At 41.8% G+C, this 22,528-nt stretch overlaps 1 protein-coding gene across 4 annotated transcripts; it reads right to left on the bottom strand.

Moving 5' to 3' along the window:
• Positions 1-2,639: 2,639 nt before the first annotated feature.
• Positions 2,640-21,249, bottom strand: LOC117482341 (transcription activator BRG1). 4 transcript variants are annotated; one of them, XM_034130451.1, is made up of 33 exons: positions 21,022-21,249; positions 20,011-20,143; positions 18,306-18,839; positions 17,588-17,686; positions 16,925-17,183; positions 16,303-16,429; positions 16,019-16,192; positions 15,727-15,900; positions 15,444-15,629; positions 15,290-15,337; positions 14,648-14,778; positions 14,109-14,166; positions 13,925-14,034; positions 13,668-13,815; positions 13,196-13,359; positions 13,018-13,084; positions 12,829-12,939; positions 12,070-12,312; positions 11,846-11,959; positions 11,590-11,697; positions 11,059-11,145; positions 10,811-10,857; positions 10,562-10,728; positions 10,243-10,406; positions 8,908-9,168; positions 8,740-8,817; positions 8,414-8,632; positions 8,040-8,302; positions 7,397-7,505; positions 7,141-7,242; positions 5,328-5,460; positions 4,994-5,133; positions 2,640-4,261 (listed from the first exon to the last, which is right to left on the bottom strand). In XM_034130451.1, exons 1-33 carry the CDS (start codon positions 21,232-21,234, stop codon positions 4,226-4,228), a joined length of 5,007 nt encoding a protein of 1,668 aa, XP_033986342.1. In that variant the 5' UTR covers positions 21,235-21,249; the 3' UTR covers positions 2,640-4,225. The 4 variants fall into 4 exon arrangements, with proteins under 4 accessions (XP_033986342.1, XP_033986339.1, XP_033986340.1 ...); XM_034130448.1 differs by having other exon boundaries at positions 5,328-5,463; positions 21,022-21,234; XM_034130449.1 differs by having other exon boundaries at positions 5,328-5,463; positions 7,397-7,499; positions 21,022-21,234.
• Positions 21,250-22,528: the final 1,279 nt, after the last annotated feature.

Raw genomic sequence — 22,528 nt, 5'->3', positions numbered from 1 at the left:
GATGTGCCTTCAATGGGTTCAGAATATTGCCCCATGGACAATTCTACATGCCGACAGAGAGACAGGGATCAAACCGGTGATCTTCCGATCTGCTTAACCTTTTAAACCACTGAAGCCCCAAAGGTTAAAACATATTGTAGCTTTGTACTTTATTTGTGTGCCAGATTTACTATCGGCCACACTATATCTACAGTTTAGTTTGCCACTAAAATTGTCGCTAAAGATTCGCTTATAGTGTATGAAATCTGAATACCCATTATTACATAATTTGTTATGTTAACAAAATACAAATGACACTTATTTAAGGATCATTTCTTCCTAAATGAAACCAGTCAAAAGGTCAGCATCTCTACTAGATGTGAGACATTATCTTCTACTGATCCTGCATTTGAATTGGTTTTGGAGAAAGTAGTCAGACAGATGCTACTGTAGCATCATGAGCATCAAAATAGACCTTGATCATTAAAATGTAAAAATTCAGGTTAATGAGTACCCAAAGTTATGTTGGTGTTCCTCTGTAAAAGCAAACAGAACATTTGCAAAACACAAATTACCATTATTATTATGCAAAATTGGTCTTGTAAAGATGATAACATGTGCTGTAATATTAGTGGCTGTGACATATTTTCCAGGGAAGTGGGAGAAAGTGCTCTACATCATTTCGTAGCCCTCCATTCCTGTTGATTTATTGAAAGTGGCTTCCGCAAGGATACATGGAGAATCCTGTTCCCAACGTCACTTATCTAAAAAGTGATTCAGAGGTTTTTTCAAGTGACTGTGTGTGTGTTAAGAGAAGGGGACGGACTTATAGGAAATGAGCTGTGGGAGATATTCCGGGAATGTGGAAAAAGCGGCTGAATTACAATACTCTGCTACACCCACCATCACTAATACACCCCACAGGCACACACAGGCACATCTAAAACTGCTGGAGGTGGGACATCCTGTATGTTTGTTATCCGGGTTATCAGGGACCCAGATACTTGTTAGAAGCAGGATGCAGAACTAACTGATTTGAATATAATTTCACTTTGTTCTTATTAAAGCCTTGACTGCTTATCATACACTTGATAAAGACTTGTTTCTATACTAAACAGAGATCAGGATGTGGTGAGACAGATGCTGATTATGTACTAACCTTATCTATTACTACATGTGTGTACAGTATGTATTTGTATGTCAAAGTCATATCCAGTGTGTCAGGGCCAACTGATTTTCACACACACACACACACACACACACACACACACACACACACACACACACACACACACACACACACACACACACACACACACACACACACACACACACACACACACACACACACACACACACACACACACACACACACACACACACACGTGCATCATGGGATAGTAAAACTTATAAACTTGTCAGCTAAAACAGCTAGTTTTACATTCTAAAAAAGTCTGAAGTAATTTGTTCTGCCTTTAAATGAATAGAAGATTAACTCAATTTAAAAGTTTATCTGTGAATCTTTAAACTATAGTCTGATGATTTATCAATAAAACAAGTATGAGGGATATCATAAAGCCGGTAAATGGAACTGTGTGCATAGGAAACATGATGTTAACCTATTTGAATGTGAATGTAACAGTGCCCCTCACAGTTTGGGTCATCCAAGTACAGCTTTAAAAAAGTTAGTTATGAAACTCATCAGCGAGGCCCGATGTATGAATATGTGTATTTTCACCCTTGTGTCGTGTGCTAGATAGTGAATTTGCAATTGCTCCTGGGTATTTTTTAGTTAATCCCTGAGCCTACCGCCTCTCTGTGTGTTTTGCCCCCCAGCAGATGTAAACAGCTGGTTTTGACTTGCTGATGGGATGCAGGAGTTAGAAATCAGGACAAACTCCCCCCTCCTCTATACGGAGCAAACACCGCGACCCCCGACAGAAACCTCACTGTTGAGGTTCTGTTTAAAAACACACACATCGCAAGTCCTTCCTGCAAACGCACACTGTACATTCAGCATGTTTCTCTCAGTGCCAGCCCACCAGCGTACAAAATAAACATAAATATGAGGAATAGCAAGGTTGTTTATGTGCTCTGTATAAAGAGCTTCTGTATTCATATATTTGCATGACCTTACTGTTGATTTTATATTTACATGTTGTGATGGAAGCATTGGCCATCTTGGGAAAAGGGTCAAGTTAGGCCAAACAACAACTCAATACCCAGGAAGAGATTGTACATCATAGTGCCTAACTTGAACTTTGTTAATTGAATTGATGGACTTTTTAAAAGACAGTTTCAGCACATAAGATTGTCTCATGAGACTGTGGTGTAACGACAGATTGACACGCGTTTGTATGAGATCTCCTCCTGGTGGTAAAATAGAGACATTACATTAAACAGATTGAATATACATATGATGTTTAAGCTGTTTTAGAGTCTATAAGAGGCTATTATTGTTCTCCAAAAGATCCAAAACAAATCAGATGAGGGTAAAGTACGTGTCTCTGCACCAAGGCATTTAGTAGAGATTTCCAATATAAAGTGTTGTCATCACTATGAATAAAGGCTCCAAAAAAGAATAAAATAATGTAAGCTCATCAGTGTTTCTTGTTTTGTTCAATTTAACAGTCTCAAATTCATAGATACTCTCAGACATCTTTTAAGCTGGCACCAGCAAATGTTTATTTTGCCTAAAAAAAAAACGTGACTCACATCCCTTTATCAATACAATTGCTGATTAATTTCCTGTCACCTGGCCAAACCATAAATCATCTCAGCACTACATCACACAACAACAACAACAATCGCTTTCACTGTGATTTATTGTTACGTTCTGAGTCCCAGCAATGATGACCACTACACAGACACATTTTTATAATGTTGTGGAGAAAATGTTGATGCTTTGGTTGTATGTTGTTCACTCTAGTTACATTGTGAAAAAAGTACAGTACTGAACTTGCGAGCTGTACACACGTGCATCGACATTATACTCTATACAGTATATCCAACACAGTAAAGCCATGAGGCAATCACAAGCAGAAAGGAGGAGCCACTGTCCCTCGGGTCCTTTGTCTTCAAATAAAAAAACATTAAAAGTACATCAATTACTACTGAAATCCTAAAATCACCACACAACAACTGAAGGAGAAGCAATTAAAGCTACTCATTGATGAATTGTGACCTCATGATTCTTTAAGTCTACAATCAACAGTTATAAGTGCTTATATTGGAAGTGTAGCAAGTATGCAGCAGCAGCAGCAGCGAGGTTGTTTTTATACTGTACTTTATATACAGTGACCTGGACCCAACACTATTAAACCTCAGTCAGGTAATGACTGTGGTGAATTGCTAAAGAGCTTCTGAGAAGTCTGGAAACACCCTGTACCCACAGCTGGCTGGATTTCCAACTCAAACAGTGAGCCCCGGTCACAAATATGTGATGTGCACACACCTCGGTAATCACAGTGGCTCCAAAGCGGCCGACTGTTGTTACAACACTTTGCCACAGAGAAGCAGAGGCAAAACATCAGCGTGTATGCCCAGGAAGGGAAGGGAAGGGAAGGTTAGGAAGCTGGGGGAAAACAACTTCTGTTTACATTCAAGGTTGTTTAGTTCACATTACTGGTTCCCGCCAGTTCTTCTCAGGTTAGCTAAGGACTCATTTTTTTATTACAACTTGCCCCAAAAAATAAGAACATCTCAATAAAAATAGACAATGAAATAAGTTTAAACTTCTTTATAATATATTTTCAGCAATGTCTAGAATGTTAATATGCTGTTTATAAATGTTAAATGACTTCAAGGAAGGTGTTGTAATTGTACAACTCAGAAATATAATGACTATAAAATGGCTTCAGTGTATTTTCCTGTATTTTTTTAAGTCGAGCTGACTCAGAGTAGTGTTTTAAACACCAGCACACAGATACAATTCTCAATAAAACTGATCAAAAACGTTCATTATATTCCCAACAAAGATAAATACACTCCTTTCTTTTAAGACCATTTTTCACTGAGCAGTAGCGTGAAATGCAATGTGCATAGTCCAATACATTTGTGTATTTTATGATATTGTATGTGTGCTGTTCCTGAATTGATTGTTTTACAAAATACATTTTCCATTTGAGTCCTTTGACATTTGACTAAGGGTGGGTGGAGTAGACAGAGGCATGTTTTATTTTCTATGAATGCAGTACTTGAGTTGGTGGAATATCCCTTTGTTCCCCCTTCTCTCCCACATTACAGTTCAGGACTCCTCGTCGGTGGCACTGGGGGAACGCTCCTGGAAGAGAGATAAGAGAGAAAACTAAAGAAGGTCTTTTTAATATACATATTTTTATATATAAGGGAAAAATATGTCTTATAATACTTAAATTAACTGATGAAAATCATGGGGTAAGTTTTGCAAGAGTTCCACCAAGTGAAACTGAATTCCAACATAACCTCCTTGTTGGATATAATAAAGACAAATAGGGGAAATACACAGTTATTTAACTACATCCTGCATGTTTGAGCTCCTGCCGGGCTGCTGCTGCATGATGTGTGTAAAGATCAAGCAGGTAGAAACATATCAAATGCATCATTCATTCTGTACTCGTTGTAAGACTCATGCAAAGCTAATATCACTCTCACAGCCTTAAAAATGTTCTTTCAACAAAAGAAACATCACGTGTCACTGTAAACCCAACAACAGTGCATATGAACATGTAAGTGGATCATTCAGATGTTCACCTTTGTTTAGAACGTAATAACACTTTTTCTTATGATACAGTACATTAGTGTACATTGTTGTAAATGTCCCGGTTGCGGGACAAATAAAAGATTTCTGAAAATCTGCAACTAATGCATTGAGCACAAACGCCTTTGTGGTCGTTTTTAGCTTGTGCCAAACCATCCGAAGAGACCAGGTGCCACATAAGGGTCAGCAAGGCTTTATAGGTATAATGGAAACATTTGACAGTTGTTCCCAGGTTATAAAAAAAATACAGAGACAGAGAGACAGACGGACAGTTACCTCTTCCTGCTCATCCTCAGAGTCGTCATCACTAACAACCGGTTTGGCTCTGTTGCGTCCTGTTCGTCTGCTGCGACCCTTCCCTCGATCTCCAGATTTATCCTTCTTTCCCAAACGGATCTTCCTTTTCACTGAGCGTGCTGGAGACAAACATTCACGCAATGTTCAAGATATAGGATTAATTATCACGCAGTAAAAGTGTGTAAAAGCATTTCTGTGTGAGTGAGGGGAAACGAAAGTGTCTGTTTCAAGTGAAAAATGGTCCGTGAGAAAAGCGCATCACAACCCATTCATTCAACTAAGAAAAAACAACTCTTCACACGGACATGCTTACATTCGGACTCTGAACCTTCTTCCAGATCATCTTCCTCTTCCTCACTCTCCTCTCCCTCACTTTCCTCCTCCTTCTCGATCTTCTGCCTCAGACTGGTAAACACTGACTGGAGGACGATGGAGTCTTCATAGATCTGCTCCCGATGATAAAAACATGATAGAAAACAATTTCATTATCAATATCATGTATAAACAATTCATCTATGATTACTAAGATGTTTGCATAATGCCCTCCATGTTTCACCAATCTGACTTTTGACATTTAATGATGGCCAATAGGATATATACAAGTATAGTATATAAGTATAAGGATATATAAGTTAGACAAAGAATGTCTCTTCATTCTGTTTAAACCCGGTATTATTTGCACAATTCGGAAAAGGATAAAGGTACAGTTATAGTATTTGAAGGATAAGATTCCAGTAATGGCTGCATTGGATTTTATCTGATTAAATATTCTGCTTAAATCCATATTAATATGCATCATATAGCTCTCCTGCTCACACAAAGAGAACACACTGGCAAGTTGTGTTAATAAAAACAAACTGGTTTTAGTAAAAGGTTACTCATTAAAGCCCCTGTCACAATGTCCCGAAATTGACACCAGATCGACACACGAATATGGAATTGTGAATTTCGCACGAAGATGGCTCTGAACCACACACGAAGGCAACATTTACATTACATTTAAGACATACAACCGCAACGAAAGTAACACAAATAATGATGTTAAAGTACTATGATACTGTACTGATATTTTCAGACTTTGTTCTTTACTTTCTCCGTCTTTATATGTAGAAGGTATTAAGTTTTCTCCATCATGTTGTTTCCATAGCAACAACAACTTCCTGTCAACTCGCCTTCAAAATAAAAGCATCTAAATAAAACAGGAAGTTAACCTAAATTACATGTAAGACATACAACTGCAACGAAAGTAACAAAAACAATGTAATATCCTTTTCAGTTTCACAGAACACAAATTGGGTTATTTACATAATATGTTTACATGATTTTGTTGTGCAATAAAACAACCAGATGGACACACGATAAAGGAAATGTTCAAATTCGGCTCTGATCGTAACAACATTGGGCCATTCGGGAAGGCATCTTAAGCCATCGTATGACCGCCGGTGGAGTTTCTCAGGATCCGGCAGCAACTTCGTGAGTGGTGGCAAAAACGTTGGCGTGCCAAAAAATTGCACCGTCTGATCATCGGTGCCATCGGGCATTTTTCACCCCGATGGCACCGATGATCACACGAAGATGACATGATTTGACACGATTTGACAAGATGCCCTCACGAGTGCCTTACGAAGGGCAAAATGGACACACGATTTGAACACGAAAATGAACCTTCGCAAGGTCCTTCTGCAATTTTTTGGCATGCCAAAGATTTTGCCACCGCTCACGAAGTTGCTGCCGGAGCCTGAGAAACTCCACCGGCGGTCATACGATGGCTTAAGATGCCCTCATGAATGGCCCGATGTGGTTACGATCAGAGCCGAATTTGAACATTTCCTTTATCGTGTGTCCATCTGGTGTCAATTTCGGGACAGTGTGCTTAACAAAATGATTCAATCCATGCAACGATTTTATTCACATTATGAATTTTGTTGAAGGATTGCTTTTATGTTATTGAGGTCATAAAATATGCTTACAGACATTTAAACCTTTATTCGAAAACCTCAATAGCAGCTCCAAATAAAAAAATAAACACTTGATACAGCTGGTGTTACTACTTTAACTGGACAGGACACAGTAGAGCAGGCGTGTTTCTGTGTCCATCAGTTGTGACTGTGTACAGTGCGTCTCACCAGGGATCCCTCCAGGTTGAAGGTCTGAGCGTTTTGAAAGAGCAGCATGACGTCTCGCTCCAGGTCACCCATACTGCGGTAGTGATGTCCTCGAATCTTCTCCTACAGAGCAGACACAGTATGTTAATCACTGAGTACATATGAGAAAGTAACACGTCACTTTTATCTGTCTGCTGTACATTTCGTTGTTGTTTTTTGTTGTTGTATGGTTTACACTTTGCTGCTGCAGTGACCGATCTTATTTTTCAGATCTAACCTTGATCTTTCTGAAGTCCACAGGCTTGCGGATCAGTTCGTAGTACTCTGGAAGCTCCTTTCGAGACGGCAGCTGGATGAACACTTCGCTCAGCTGACGACCACTGGCGCTGCAGGAAATGACATCATCAGGATGAGACGAAAACACCTTCATCAACAACTGAATGCTCCCCATGAGTTGTTCAATTCATTGTTTCAGATTTCCCTTTGTTTCATTTATTTTAATTAAACACTACAGGTGAGAGACAACTTTATAATCACTCTTATCTATTAACTAAAAGGTTTAAGCATAGGAGTTCAGATAAACGACTGTTTGCCTGTGTCTAATCAATACAATGTTTTAAATAACCATACACATAACACATTTTTGTAACCCAAAGCCGCCCAAACATATGAAACCCACTTAATTAAAAGGCTAAAACTTCAGGAATTAAATCTATGAGTCTGCGTACTATGAATTTAATCATAATAATACAAAATATCTCAGGAAATGTGCATTGTGAATACTTTATGCTGACTCTCTATAGTTAAATTAAGTATAAGATCAATTCTTTTTTTTACATTTAGTTGACCTGAAACTCAAAAAATTATGGTCACATGAGTGATTGGTCAGTAAAATCTTGCTACATGTGAGCCACCCCTACCTGTCTTTATACTTGATGACAGCATCTACGATCTTCCTCATCTTCTTTGAGAGGGAGGGGGGGTTGGGGGAGAGTTTATCAGCAGGTGGTCGCCCCCTCTTCCTTTGCCTCTTCCCGTCATCATCCTTGTCCCCTCGCCCTCGTCCCCCCAGGGAAGAGGAGGGACCGGGGAGGTCCAGGTCCCGGTCTCTCTTCCTCTTGCGGGTGGTCTTCTTGTGCCGTACCTCCTCCTCCAACTCATCTAGTGTGCCTTCCTCTATTGCCTGCATGGGAAACACAGACTGAGAGATTAAAATAGAAATATAGAAATCACAAAGGAATAATCAACTTCATAAAGCAACGTTTCATCTGTTATTCTGCTCTTCCCTAATTACCTTGAGCCATTGCTTCTCCGTCAGTGAGTCGCTGTAGTCCACGTCCTTCCGCTGTCGAGACCCTCTTCCAAACAATTTCTCCTCTTCCTCCTGGCAGGTCAGACGTTCAACCTCAGCGTCGTCCTTCATGATCCAAGTGGGCAGCTCGTCCTCCTCCATCAGACGAGGTTTTCTCCGCGGGTTACGGGCTTCCTCACGACGGCGGTCAAGGTCCATACGCTGTGGGAGGGAGAGATTGAAAAAAGGTCAACAGAAGTAATATGTAGGGAGAAGATTTTGGTCAGTGCTGGAGGTGAACACTTTAAAACTATCTTTAAAACACTGACCATGAACTGGTCGAACTCTTCCTCACTCCTGGCGATCATCTGGTTGACCGTCTCGTCGTCTGGCACCTCATCCTCCTCCTGAAAACAGTGACCACAGGTTGGCAGGCAGAGTATAAGCAAGTTGACTCTTTTAAATGTTGTGTTTCAGGTGCACGCACGCACACACACATTAATTCGTAGACACACTTCCTGATCCCCGACCTCGTCTTGCTCCTCGTGTTCCAGGATGGCCTGCAGGAAGGCCCTGCGCTCGTGGCTCGAAGACTTCTGGTCAAACATGCCAGCCTGAATGACCTTTTGGTCCACGTTCAGTTTGTATTTGGCAGCAGCCAGGATTTTCTCTTCGACACTGTTTACCGTGCACAAACGCAGCACTCGCACCTCGTTTTTCTGACCAATACGGTGAGCTCTGTCCTGAGCCTGCAGGTCCTGGAGAGGGATAAAGAGCAACATTTGAACCTACACTTATTCTCTGTATCAGGACCAAGGAGGGTTAGTAGCAGTCAAACTACATGTGACACTGTAGTGAATGGTCACTGCTTTGGCAGTCTGTCTATCATGTTGGAAAAATCAAATCAAATGCAATTAAAATGAAGGGTATAATCTAATAAACTTTACAGCAAATGAAGAGCTGTGTAGACAGTTTTTGATTACATAAAGAAAATGAAATTCACAAGCCTCTGCTCTATCTATTTTACCTTTACAAATCACAGGTGAATCTTGATATTTCAATCATATTCTGAGCCACAAAGGACCGTCAATTAGCATTCACAGGGCCAAAGATAAACAGCCATCCTATATTTCCTGCTAACTGAGTACTTTACAGCATCTTGTATTTGCTTTTTCAAATAATATGTTACTTTAAAGGGGAACTATCATGCAAAATGCACTTTTTCATGTCTTTTATACATAAACATGTGTCCCCTCTGTGTAAAGAGATTCTGAACGTTTCAGGAAAAAAGATTCGCTCACTTTTTGTCCTGGTCCATTTATATAAAAACCTGTCTGAAAATGAGCTGATCAGATTTTGGCCACTTTATGATGTCATAACGATTTGTTGGCTTGTGTAATCATTAGCCAATCACCAACCGAGGTAACCCCCGCCCCACCTCATCACCTGAATCTCCTCCTAGAGCACCATTGTGTTCTTTTTAACCAAATATCTCTCAGAGGGGCGTGGGGAGTGGCTCCTTATTTTCATCTAAAGTAACAGACAGAATCAGCACTTTTGAAACAGGGCTGAAACAGAGGGGTTTATGGGATGCTACAATGTATGATCTGTTTGGTATTTTGAGCCAAACACTTCAGAGACATGTTTTGTATATATCTGAGACCTATAACATATTGATGAAAAACAGTATAATAGGGGACCTTTAAATAAAGTGCAATAAATCATGGTGCTTGGTGATTCAAATCATTACCTAGAAAAAGGTTAATTTTGATACAAGCTTGGTTTTTGATTTAATGCCATCATTTGTTATCTAAAATAAATGTGCATCACACCTGATGTGGGTTCCAGTCAGAGTCAAAAATAATCACAGTGTCCGCAGACTGCAGGTTGAGGCCGAGGCCTCCGGCTCTTGTGCTCAGGAGGAAGATAAAGTAGTCTGACCCTGGTTCATTAAAAGTCTTCAGTAACATTCCTCTATCATCAGCCTTTGTGCTACCTGAGATTTAAGGGAGTGGGGAAAAGAGAAGAAAAGCACATGAAGGAAAAACTAAAAAGAAGCTGATCAGAAAGAGGAAGGGAAGAGACTTCGGGAAAAATAATGAATAAAATATAAAAAGAATAAAGGATAAATTCATGAGTAATCTGTCTCACCATCCAGGCGCAGATACTTGAAGCTGCGATAAGCAAAGTAGTCCTCCATGATGGTCATGAGAGTGGTCATCTGACAGAAGAGCAGCACTCTGTGGTTTGTGGCGTTGAGCTTTGGCAGGATTCGATCCAACACCTCAAACTTTCCTGATGCCCGATACAGGTCAAGACTGACGTAAAGGTAGGTGTATGGGTTACAAGGGTTATGGTTAGTGAGAGTGATCTTAACCTTTCAATGGAATCAGCACTTACCCCTGGACAATCCCACCAGAGAATCCTAAATGTTCAGAGAAAGATTCCTGCAAAAGCAATCAACAATGTTTTCTGTAATTTAGTGAAATACCCAAAGTCAATACTGCATTACCGCTACAAATTCAGCCTTGTGTGAAATGTGAAAGCTTAGCTATACAGTAGGAAACTTTTTTTTTTATGCTGGCTTTATGAATTTTGTACATAATAGGATGTTTAAAATGTTTTTGTATCCCACTCCTCAATAGTACCTCTATTTGATGAAACATGTAAGGGTGGTTACAGATCTTCCTCAGCTGCATGATGGTGTTCATCAGTGTCTTTGTGCCTCCTTTACCCTGTTAAACACAACAAGACAAAATGTACAGCTTGTAATCACAGTTTTATACTTTCAATCATTCAGCATTTATTTATTTAAGGGTCTTCCTAGCACAGTCATCAAATCTCTTTCTTTTGATGACTTAATTAAAGAAATATGTGAGAGCCAAAGATCTAACCCTCAGCTTTTACTCAAAGCAATTCAGGCTTTGATGATAATGAAACCAAATATTCACTTATGTACAAATCCCACTACAGTATATGTTCTTGACCTGTCCGTGTGAGTCAGGGTTTGTTAACTTTTTCCAAAGTCAACTTCTATATGAAATATGATGATGATATAAATCCTCTTAATGCCACATATTATTTTGTTCTATTAAAAAAAGCATGTACTTAAAATAAGTATGTTTAATCTAATGATACACTAGGTAGCACCCACAGTGTTTGAGTGTTTATGTGCTCACCTTCTTGTCCTTTTCTGATCCGTCAGTGAGCAGGACCCCCTTGGCTTGCATGTGCCTGTAGAGCACTCTCTGAAGAGACGACATGTCACACTTTATCACGTACTCCACCTGACGGAGAGGAGAGAGAAGATAAATGAATGAAAGAAATCCATCAGGAGATCATCTTGACTGATATTTGCTCTCTCTCTCTCTGTCTGTTTGTAGAAGTGTGTCTATGTTATGTTGTCTTCTGTGTGCTATAATAAGTGAAACATGCCTTCTCTGGAAGCTGGGCCTCCACCTCCTTCTTTAATCTGCGCAAGAGGAAGGGGCGAAGGACTTTGTGGAGACGACGGATAATCAAGATGGTCTCCTCTTCATTAAGATCAACCTAGGGAGTGAGAGAAGACAAAATGATTTGTTGAGAAAGACGCTCTACCTCCCGCCTTATCTCACATTTAATAAAAAGGGATCTGATGTTGCTACGACTTCCCCCCCCACCTTCTCTCCTGTCATAGCGAAAGGGGCGTTGAACCACTGCTCGAAGGTGATGCAGCTCTTGAATATGGTGGGCAGCAGGAAGTTGAGCAGCGCCCAGAGCTCGGGTAGTTTGTTCTGCAGCGGCGTTCCTGTGAGCAGTACACGGCGCGGGGCCAGGTAGTGTGTGTTCAGAACCTGGGTCAGCTTACAGTGGTGGTTCTTCATCCGGTGGCCCTCGTCCACAATCATGTACTTCCAACGAATCTGGTGTTGATGTATTGGAGAGAGCAGACAAGTTCATTTGGATAAAGCTGCCACTATACTGTCGCCCCGATTCCAAAGCAACCAAAAACTGAAAGTGTTCATAAGTAAGATTGTCCATCGTGTCCTCGGGACCCACCCTGGCTCAGTCGCGAGCCAAAGCCTTGAGCCATCACAAGGGGAAAGTATTGCCTTAACCTCAACACCCACCTTTGAGCAGTCAGGAAGCCTAAATGACTACATGAGTGCATGACAGCATGACGTCAGAGAGGACAGAGGGAGACAGGCGGTGTCAGTGTGGCAGCACCTAGGAGAAAGCACTGAGACGCAGCAGAGTGGGCGGTCAGATTGGCCAGGATCAAATACTTTTCAAACTTTGGGGATTTAGGGAATGGGAGACGAGGAACAAAAACACATAGAAACCTCAAGCAAAATCTAAAGATTAGCAAAAATGAATTACACTACGACTGCCTGGGTGTGTCTCCTTCTGCTTGTGTTTGTTTGTGTATCCCATCTCACCTTGGCCAGCACTTGTTTATCCTTGATGATGTACTCGTAAGTGGTGAGTAAAACGTTAAACTTTCCACTGCGCAGTTGAGGCACAAAGGCTCTTCTTGCAGCAGGAGACCCCTAAAAGACAGGTTTAAGTGTTTAACAATAGAAGCAAAAGCTACCATACGAACAATAAAAGCATTTGGAGAAGCCCACCTTGTAGGACACTTTCACGACTGTCGGTGCCCATTTGTCAAACTCATACACCCAGTTAGAAAGAGTTCTGTAAATGAGAGGCAGCTCTGTTTTAATTAAACAATGTGTTCAGACGAAATGCTGATGAATAACAACAAAACATTAAATATATTTTTGCAAATTAAGAGGTTATGCTAACGAGAGTGGTACGATGATGAGGTAGGCGCCGTTGAGCCGCTTGTGCTCCATGAGGTACGTGATGAGGGCGATAGTCTGGATGGTTTTCCCCAGGCCCATCTCATCAGCCAGGATCCCGTTCAGGTTATTGTTGTAGAGGGAAACCAGCCACTCCAAACCTTTAACCTGCAGGACAGTAAAGGGAGAATCAAGCAAAGCATTTAACTCCTTTGTCAAGTCATAACATTCAAAACATTTCTTCATGCATGGCAAGGTGGCAGTGGGTGATATCTTAAATATACTCAATGTTTTGCTGCTACTTCCATGTCTGATGTAATATTGAGAATCAAGTACAGATTGTCATGACATTTTCATAAGCCGTCGGTTAACTCAAAAAGTAGTGTGCACCCAGTCTAAAAATATTAAGATATTATTTATAAGCCCTATGGCCAGGTAGAAAATATAATGTGATTGATCTGACTGTGATTATTCACCTGATACTGTTTGAGTTCTCCATTTATTAAAAAAGTGGACTGTTTGTCCACCTTCTCCGTGACAGCGTGAGCAACAGCGTAATACGACTGGAGGCTTCGGGCGAACGCTGCTTCGCTATATTCATCATCCACGTCCTGTTTAGCATTTCTGTTATGTGTGGAGACAAATAACAGTTGAATTCATACCATATTTTGTTCTGAGCAAAACATAATTGTAAAAGTATTCAAGAAGTCTAGTGCTCCTTTTTTGTACTGACTCGAGGATGTGTCGGACGTCCACCTCTGACACGTCCTCGCAGTCGGGATCTGGAATCTTCTTCTTCTCCTCCACCTGATTAGCTGACGGCTGAGGCTCCTCCTCTTCCTCCTGCCAGACAGCTTGTCAGTGATTTGAGCAGTGAATATGAAACTGGTTTCAAACATGTCTTTAAAACAACCCACCTCCTCCTCTTCCTCCTCCTCGCTGTCTTCACTGTCTGAGCGAGGAGCCACCTCATAACTGGAAAAAAGACATGCATACTCAAATTAAACTGACTAACCGTTAACTGTATGTGAACATTTCAACTATACTGTAAGTCATCCTTATGCACAGGTTTCTAAACCACACATATCAAATATAAAAGTGAGTTAAATAAAAAAACTTGCTGATTCTTTGCCGTCATTGCAGTCAACTTCTCCTTGTTGTTTTTTCCCCTTATATATATTTTTTCATCGTTCACAGACTTTCACCGGGAGCCATATTATATGCAGAGATATCCTACTCAGTGATTAAAACAGCATCAATCTATGTTACAACTAGGACTCAAGCCAGTTGAAGGTGCCAAGTGATATATTCTCTCAGATTGATAATTTGTCCTCTCTGGGACATTCATTTGAATGGCAATTTAGCAAAAATCAGACAAACAAATAGCCTGACAGCCATTGAGGCACCTCCAGACACACTCTCAGACGTCACTCCTCCTCTCTCCAGCCAGTCTCACCCAGGGTTCATCTCCAGCCAGGTCTCCAGCTGTCCGGCTCTAGGAGCGTCCACTCCTGTCAGGATTTTCCCGCTGTCCACGTGGATGACCTTCACCGGAAGGTCACTCATCTGACTCGTCTCATCCAGAGGCTGCAGGGGGGGACGAAGGTTATCTTTAGGACAGGACTGGTTTACATGGTGGCTAATTAACACGAGACAAAGCTTCACATAGTCTTTCACTACAATTGTTGTTCCCGATGACAGATCATTTACGGCATTGATTTCTCAATATTCACACATGCATATTGTTGGCAAAAGCCATTGATTATGTATATATATATATATATATCATATGCAGTACACTTTGTGCCTGATGAAAACAATAATATTGGGATCATATGAAATTATGCAGATTTGACCTATTGCCATGACAACAACAAAAAGAGAAAAACATTACCCACAAAGCTTTGTGCGGACATTTTATAAGATGTTATCAAAAAGACGTCTCTATGGAGACCAAGAATAAGCTACAAAGAATCCCAGCAAAGTAAACAGAGTATGTTTAAAGAGTAACTGTATTATTATCTGTGACTTCCCTACAGATAAACATTAATCCCAAATCCAAAAAAAATGTCATGCCACCATGACAGCTGCTGCTCACCTCTCCATCAGGACCCATGGCAGGAGTCTGACCCTCAGCACTCTCCAACTGCAAGACAAGAAGAAGAGGTTGACCAACCACAATAAAGCTCACTTCCATCTCTCAAGTCAATAGCTATCACATTCAAAATCACTGGTGCTGGGGTTTTCCATACCTTCTTCTTTTTCTTCTTCTTCTTCTTCTTCTTCTTCTTTTTCTCCTTGAGGGCCTGCGCAGCTTTGTGAGCTCGGACCAGATCGGTGAGGTTGGCCACGTACTCGTCAGTCTGCTGCAGCAGGTAGGCCAGGCGCTTATCCTTCTTCTGGTCGATCAGTTTACGATAGCCCTCCTCATCCTCGGCCTTGCAGGACAGACATATACACAGTGTGTGTAGGACAGTACCATTGAGGGTGTAATTTGCATGCTTTTGTAACTGTGTCTCTGTGGTTTCTTCTCACCATGAGCCTCCTCATCCTCTCTTTCTCAATACGCTCGTTCTCTTTCTTCTGCTCCCGCTCAGTGTTGGCGTGGTAGGTGGCCACTGCTTTTGTCAGCTTCTGCATTTTGCCTGTGATGGAGCGGTGGTACTCTTTGAAGTCTTTGGCGTGCTGCAGGATGCTGTTCAGGTACTCCTAAGAGCAGAATGCAAGATTGGGATTAAGGAAAGAGAAGATAAAACACAGTGGAAGAGAAGAGTCAATTAAAAAAACACTTTTAATCTTGAACATCACCAATGTGTTTGTCCTCTACCTGATGTTTCTGCCTTCGTTTGCGCTCTTGCTCAATCTTCTGCTGCTTCTCCAGTTTCTCTGTGATGCGCGCCTCTCGCAGAGACTGATGCTTGCTTCGCTTGTAGGCCTTGGCATCGAGGGCCGTCTCTAGAGCTGTGTCCCGGTGCATGCACACCACCACCTCTTGACGCAACTGTGGATAGACAGACAAACATGGAGTTATCATGCCACTGGAAACCTTCAAAATGTGATGTTGTGAAGGTGGAAATAAAAACATTTGAAGCCTGAAGATGTAGTGCTTACCTGTCTCTGGAAGTTAAGCAGTCGGAGGGCTTTGAGCTCAATAGTAGCTTTTGTACGCAGGTCACCAGCCAGAGAGCCTGGCAGGTTCTCCAGCTCAGCAATACGATGAGTGATCCGAGCCTGTAACCTGAGGGAAGTGTACTTTATTAGGAATTATTAATGCTTTATCTTTTTTGTACTAAGAAATCTCTCCTTAAAGGTGGGGTAGGTAAGTTTGAGAAACCGGCTCGAGATCGCTAGAATTTGAAAATACACAACCGGAGAAAATCTGCCACTTCCTTACAGAGCCCCTCCTCCAACACACACGAACGCGCACATGACCAATGAGGGCACGAGATAAGTTTGTGCACAGATGGAAGGCTGACAGGCAGGTAGGCCATCCAGTTATTTTAGCCGGGCCAGCTAAAATGATTGGTCGTGCTTTTTACAGTACTACGGCTTCCACAGATGACATTGTTTAATGGATTTTTTGTCAAAGCACTTAAGATATTCATTGCTATCGGGATGTTAAGAGCATTCCATGGAATATAACAAAAAGTGTATCTCGAGCCGGTTTCTCAAACGTACCTACCCCACCTTTAATGTAAATGAGATGAAGGTAGCTGTGTTTCCCAAGGCGTACCTGAACTCCCTCTCCTGCAGAATCTCCACTGGGTCGAGGCCGCAGGGTTTCTGGATGGGGGTGATGCGGTTCTGCTTGGTGTGGAAAGGCATCATGGGAGTGGGCTGTGCCGGCTGGCCGGGGGACTGGGTCTGTGGAGGCATTACTGGAGAGGCAGCTGGAGGAACTGAGGGGTGGGCAGGAGAGGGCCGGCCAGTGGGCTGAGGGGGAATTAGCTTCTGGGGTGCGTTAGAGGGGGCTGCTGCATTCACCAGGGGGCCTGGAGAGATGAAGTGTTAAAAAGAAAGAAAAGGTCTACTATTTTTATGGAAACGCTACATAAAGTGTTCTGCCTAAAATGTTGTTTTTTGAAGGAAAATATTTGGGTCCTTTGGGTCCTGTAAGATCTACGAAAGGTAACCTGTGGAGTTTATAACCACGCATTGTGGAGCAACGTTTAAAGAATATGTCCCCATTTATTTGTATTGTGCACACCCATCTGTACTATTCACACCCATGAGGATGCACATGCACCGGGGGTAAGGCACCGACATAAAAAATGTAAAGTGTTTACATGGATTAGTGGTTATAACTACAATTTATATGGATATACCAGCTCTATCTTCCTCTGATTTGACACATGTCCAACAAAAGACAGGTTTCCCCAAGTCTTACATCACATACCTTCAGGCCAGGATTTGGGAGGTCCGTTTGGGTTTTGCATCTGCATCCCAACTGGAGTACCTGATGGGCCTGGAGGAGGCATGTTGGGACCCATCATTCCTAGGAAAAATATGTACAGCTAATTTAAGGTTTAAGACTACTATTACATGTATAACACAAAATCTACAAAACATATTTTAAGCAGACTTTAAGAAGATAACTTTTGTGGAAATGTGCAGCTAATTAAAGTATAAAACAACTTCTCTTGTATCTTACTCATAATTCTCTGCTTTTTATAGAAGCGAAATTAACTCCAGATGCTCCTGAAAGTACTGAACCATCTAAACCTGCTCTTACCGAGGTGTGCTGAGTGATGAATCCCACTTGAGTATAACCATTGGTTTATTAAAAGTTTTTTTTTTTATGTTCCTCAATTTTAAAATGCTACTTTCTTGCATTAGACAAACCACTTGTGGAATGTGTAAGCAAGACGGTTTTATTTTATTTAGATTTTGATAAGAGTACTAACTGACAAGAAAATATAAGGAAAAAAAATGGTGAACCCAAGTAATAAATGAGTACAAATAAAATAGGAAAAAATCATGGATATGTACAAAAAAAGGGATGTGTGTTCGCACTTCATAAGGCCAAATGTAACGTACATGCCCAGTTTGACTTTTATCAGTCAGCCAACACAGGACATAGCTTGGTAATGCAGACACGTTCCATGCATGCTCACCATGAACTCGGCCATAGCCGGAACCCATCATCCCCGGCCCTAGTATGGGTCCTGCTGGTCCCCCCATCAGCCCGCCTCCACCTCCAGGAACCAGGCTTTGCATTGGCTGCTGCATCCCAGGCATCGGCCTCTTCCCTTGGACAGCCATCTGGAGGTGATCTGGCAGGGGCTGACCCCGGGCCAGCATCTTATAAGCCATGATCTGGGCTCTGAGCTGGTGGAGCTGGTTCTGGTTGAAGGGAGTCGGGCCACCAGGACCTCCAGGACCAGGAGGGCCTCCAGACTCAAGGCCAGATACAAGGGTAGAGCCACCGGGGCCCATGCTGGGTCCTGGACTGGGGCCGGGGGGGCCAGGCCGGTTAGTGGGACCCAGAGTGTGCTGATCTACACCAGGGCCGTCTAAAGGTGTAGAGGCAGAGCCGGGACAACCAGAGGAGGAAGAGGAAGAGGAGGATGGCATGAGAGGTCCAGAGGGGGGGCCGTTTGAAGGGACGGGGCTGGAGTGGTCAGAGCCCCCCAACGGAGAGTGGTAACCTGGAAACACAGACAGAAAGACGGACACACAGGTGGATGAAAGCAGTGTTGTCCCTCACCTTGGGTCTCTTTGGGAAATATTTCAGGAGATATTTGTCTGACCAAGAAATATTCCCATACAGGGATCCCATTACATTCCCATACACAATCCCATTAAAACAACTTGTTTTTTATTACCCTAAACAAACATGATATAATATGTATAATCAGTGAGCCTTAAAGGTGTTGGTCTCTATTCTTTTTTGCTTCAACTGTCTCATGGCCCTAGCTTCACATTTATCGTAACAACATGAGAGAGGTAACAATCTTCTGTCCGAACACTGATTTCGGAAAATGTAAAAACTATTCCTTTTAACAAAAGCCTGCGACATACAGTAGATGGATGAATAGTCAATTATTTCCCAACACTATTCACACCCTACCAGACGGTAATTTCGTAATGTTTTTAACTGTGATTCAAAGGGCTAAGCCTGCCAGTCTGTCTTGTTTCATTTCCTGCATAAAGCAGTTAGAGGCTAAGCAAAAAAGTTGCCACCTCACTGTTAACAGTGGTGGTTTTAAGAAGGGCCACTGGACTGCTTCAGTATTTTTTATATCAAAGACATATTCTGCTCATTTTCATATTGTATTTTGTGTCTCTACTGTGACATCTTTACATGCTTTAATGTTCGAAAAGTGTTTTATTTTCTAATACTGCCTGTGCTGCAGCACCTCTTTTCACCCTCTGTCTAAAACCAGAGCCCAGTCTGCTCTGATTGGTTAGCTGGCCAACTCTGTTGTGATTGGTCAACCACTTAGAGTTATCATGCCCCTTAGCCTATCATGTACAATGTGTTGGAGGGAGGGTTATATAATGATGTCACTATGTTATAGAAGTATGCAAAGGAGTCAAATCAGCAGGGGGGAGATACACTTTTTTGCCTTAGCAGACCTTTTTCATGCACAAAAACCTATATATCACACTACAGGAAAGGGAAAAACGCAAACAAGCATAGTAGTGCTTCTTTAAAAGAAATGCATTTGAAAAAAATGACTCATGGAATATTCAATTGTTTCAACAGTGAAACTCCCTAGCCAACCACGCCTCATAACCACACCATCACAGATGAACACAACTTACGCAAGGCTGGAAAGCAGGACATTGCTTAAGTCTCCGTACTAGCATGCCTACCTTGTGAGTGTTGGTCCAGAGGACTGGGTGGAGGGCCCATGCCACTGTGTCCGCCCTGTCTCAGAGACAGTCCCTTCATCTGACTGAAGCGACTCTCCTCACTCAGGCTCTTCTCATGCATGCTCTCCATGGGCTGTCGAATACAGAAGAAATCAATCAGGGTTCAAATTAAACCATTAGGTTCAGCTGCAAACATAGTATAGTTCTGCTAGGGGAAAAGCACCTTGGGATTAACATAAAAACAGTGTTTATATAATATAAAACACAAGGAGATGTAAGATAATGGGACAGGCATAGTTTTTTCAATATTAAGAAACTTGCCCTTATTAATCACTTCCTTATAAATGGTTCCTAAATTACTATTTAACATGTTATAGTGATTGGTTAGCTCTTTAGGACCAGCATACTAACACAATATTTGAGAGAAATGCTTTTTGTTTTTGTGCTACATATATTCAGGTTTAAACCATGTCCATAAAGTACTATTCAATGCAACGGTTTGTCAACCCTAATTCGGTTTTACTGTTGGGGTAATACTGTTAAAACATTTTGATAATTGAACTCAAATCAGGAACAATATTTGGTGAAAAATATAGAATAAGGGTAGAGGTTGAATACTGTACATGAATGAATGAATAGGCAGCTGTAGTTATTCACAGTTATTTCAATCTAACATCAATGATGGCTTTCTCAAACATGGATTAGTGTTACAACGTGCTGGTGTCAGCATATGCCAATTATGATACAGGTGGGGCTAAAATGTAAATGTAAAGTGAAGGTGCTTTCACAAACATAAACGTTGTTTAAATAACAATCAACCAAGATTTATGTTTCTTTCTGTGGAATTAATGTCCACAAAAGTGCCTCAGAGTCTGCAACTCATGTGAATGTGATATTTAAGCTCATTAACGTGCAAAAATAAAATACTTGCTCACACCCCTCTGTTTCCTAATGGACCCGCATTAACAGTGGTGTGTGTCAGCGGGATGATTGGTGTTTGTACGTCCTTACTTTGTGCAGAGGGTGCATGCTCTCCTGGCCGTATCCAGAGGGCCCTGGCTGGGGGTGCCCAGAGGGAGGGCCGGGGCTGGGGCCCATCATACTGTGAGAGGAGCCTGGAGAGGGCCCAGGGCTGGGGCCTAGCATAGCCCCGGGGGAGGGACCTGGGCCAGGGGAAGGACCTGGGCGAGGTGTGCTTCCCATGGGGGGATCTGGGGTGGACATCGGCCTGGATCTCCTGCTCCTGGGTGAGCAGCAGAGACCTAGGAAAGAGAAGGTCACAGAGTGTGATGGAGATTTGGATCTCTATAAAACTTTTAACTATGGCAATGCAATACGGAAAAAGTTAGTGATCTAAATGAGCAATTGTTCAGTGGATTGATTAGAGAAATGATTGGAAAAGATGTGACAGTGAAGCTTCATATCTGCCTTTAACTATGCTTTACTGATAAAAGAAGTTGGTGCAAAAATCTTTGCAAGATTTGGCTGAAATGTATCAACCGCCTCCCATATCTCTATCTTCTCCCGCTGTGCTGCACCAAATCACCCGTTGTGCCCATATGCAATTACAGCTGCAGGGTCTGCCACTGCGCTTGAACTGAACGCGGGGTAACGGTAAATGATGCACATGAGCCCGCTACTAAGATCATTCTCACTCAGACTATGAACGCCTGTCTCGTTAAATATAAAAAAGGGGAATGGCGGTTTGTGATTGTGCTACTGACCTACCCGCATCAACAGGACAGCGGTCCTGGGTGAATTTCTGCGCTCCTGAGTTGATGTTTTGGGCGTAGAAGAAGACGCAGGAGTTGACGCAATTAGTCTACTCACCCTGTTGGTATTAGCCTCCAAGCGTTGATTTGTTTCACCGGCGCGGCGCGAGCGCCCCCTCCTCTGTTTTTATGACCGAATGTCTAGTCACGGCTGTGCGGCAGGCAGCGCGCATGCGTGCGCAGCTACAGCTGAGACTGTAGGCTACTGCAGCCTTATACAGTGTGTACATGGAAAGTCATCAATAGTTATTTGAAGGACTGTTTTTACATTGTAAGTAGGCTTTTTAGGACTTGGACAAGGATTTATTTTTTCCAGGATGATATTCACAGAATGAAAGTTAACCAACATCCAATATGTGCACCTATCTCCAAATAATGATAAACGTCACAAATAAACTCATTTTTGCAATGCCCAACTGCAGTACTTCTGAGGGAATTCATTTTGTAGCTACACAAACTGCATATCCTGTCTAATGTTTACTGTACACACCAGATGTGTTCTCCCACTGCAACATGGTTGTATTACAGGAGAATACTTTAGCATTTAGTGTATCTTTGGCAATCAAGCACTTAATTAAATATGCTGCATCAACATTTTGATGGCAACACATTTTCATTATGCTAGTATGGTTCATTATTATGAAGAACAAAAGCTTTATATATATATATATATGTGATATATATCACATATATAGATATATATATAGAAATTGGATATATATCACATATATAGATATATATATAGA

Source organism: Trematomus bernacchii, unplaced genomic scaffold, assembly GCF_902827165.1.
Source record: "Trematomus bernacchii unplaced genomic scaffold, fTreBer1.1, whole genome shotgun sequence".
Lineage (NCBI taxonomy): Eukaryota > Metazoa > Chordata > Actinopteri > Perciformes > Nototheniidae > Trematomus > Trematomus bernacchii.
This window is presented reverse-complemented; position numbering and strand designations above follow the sequence as displayed.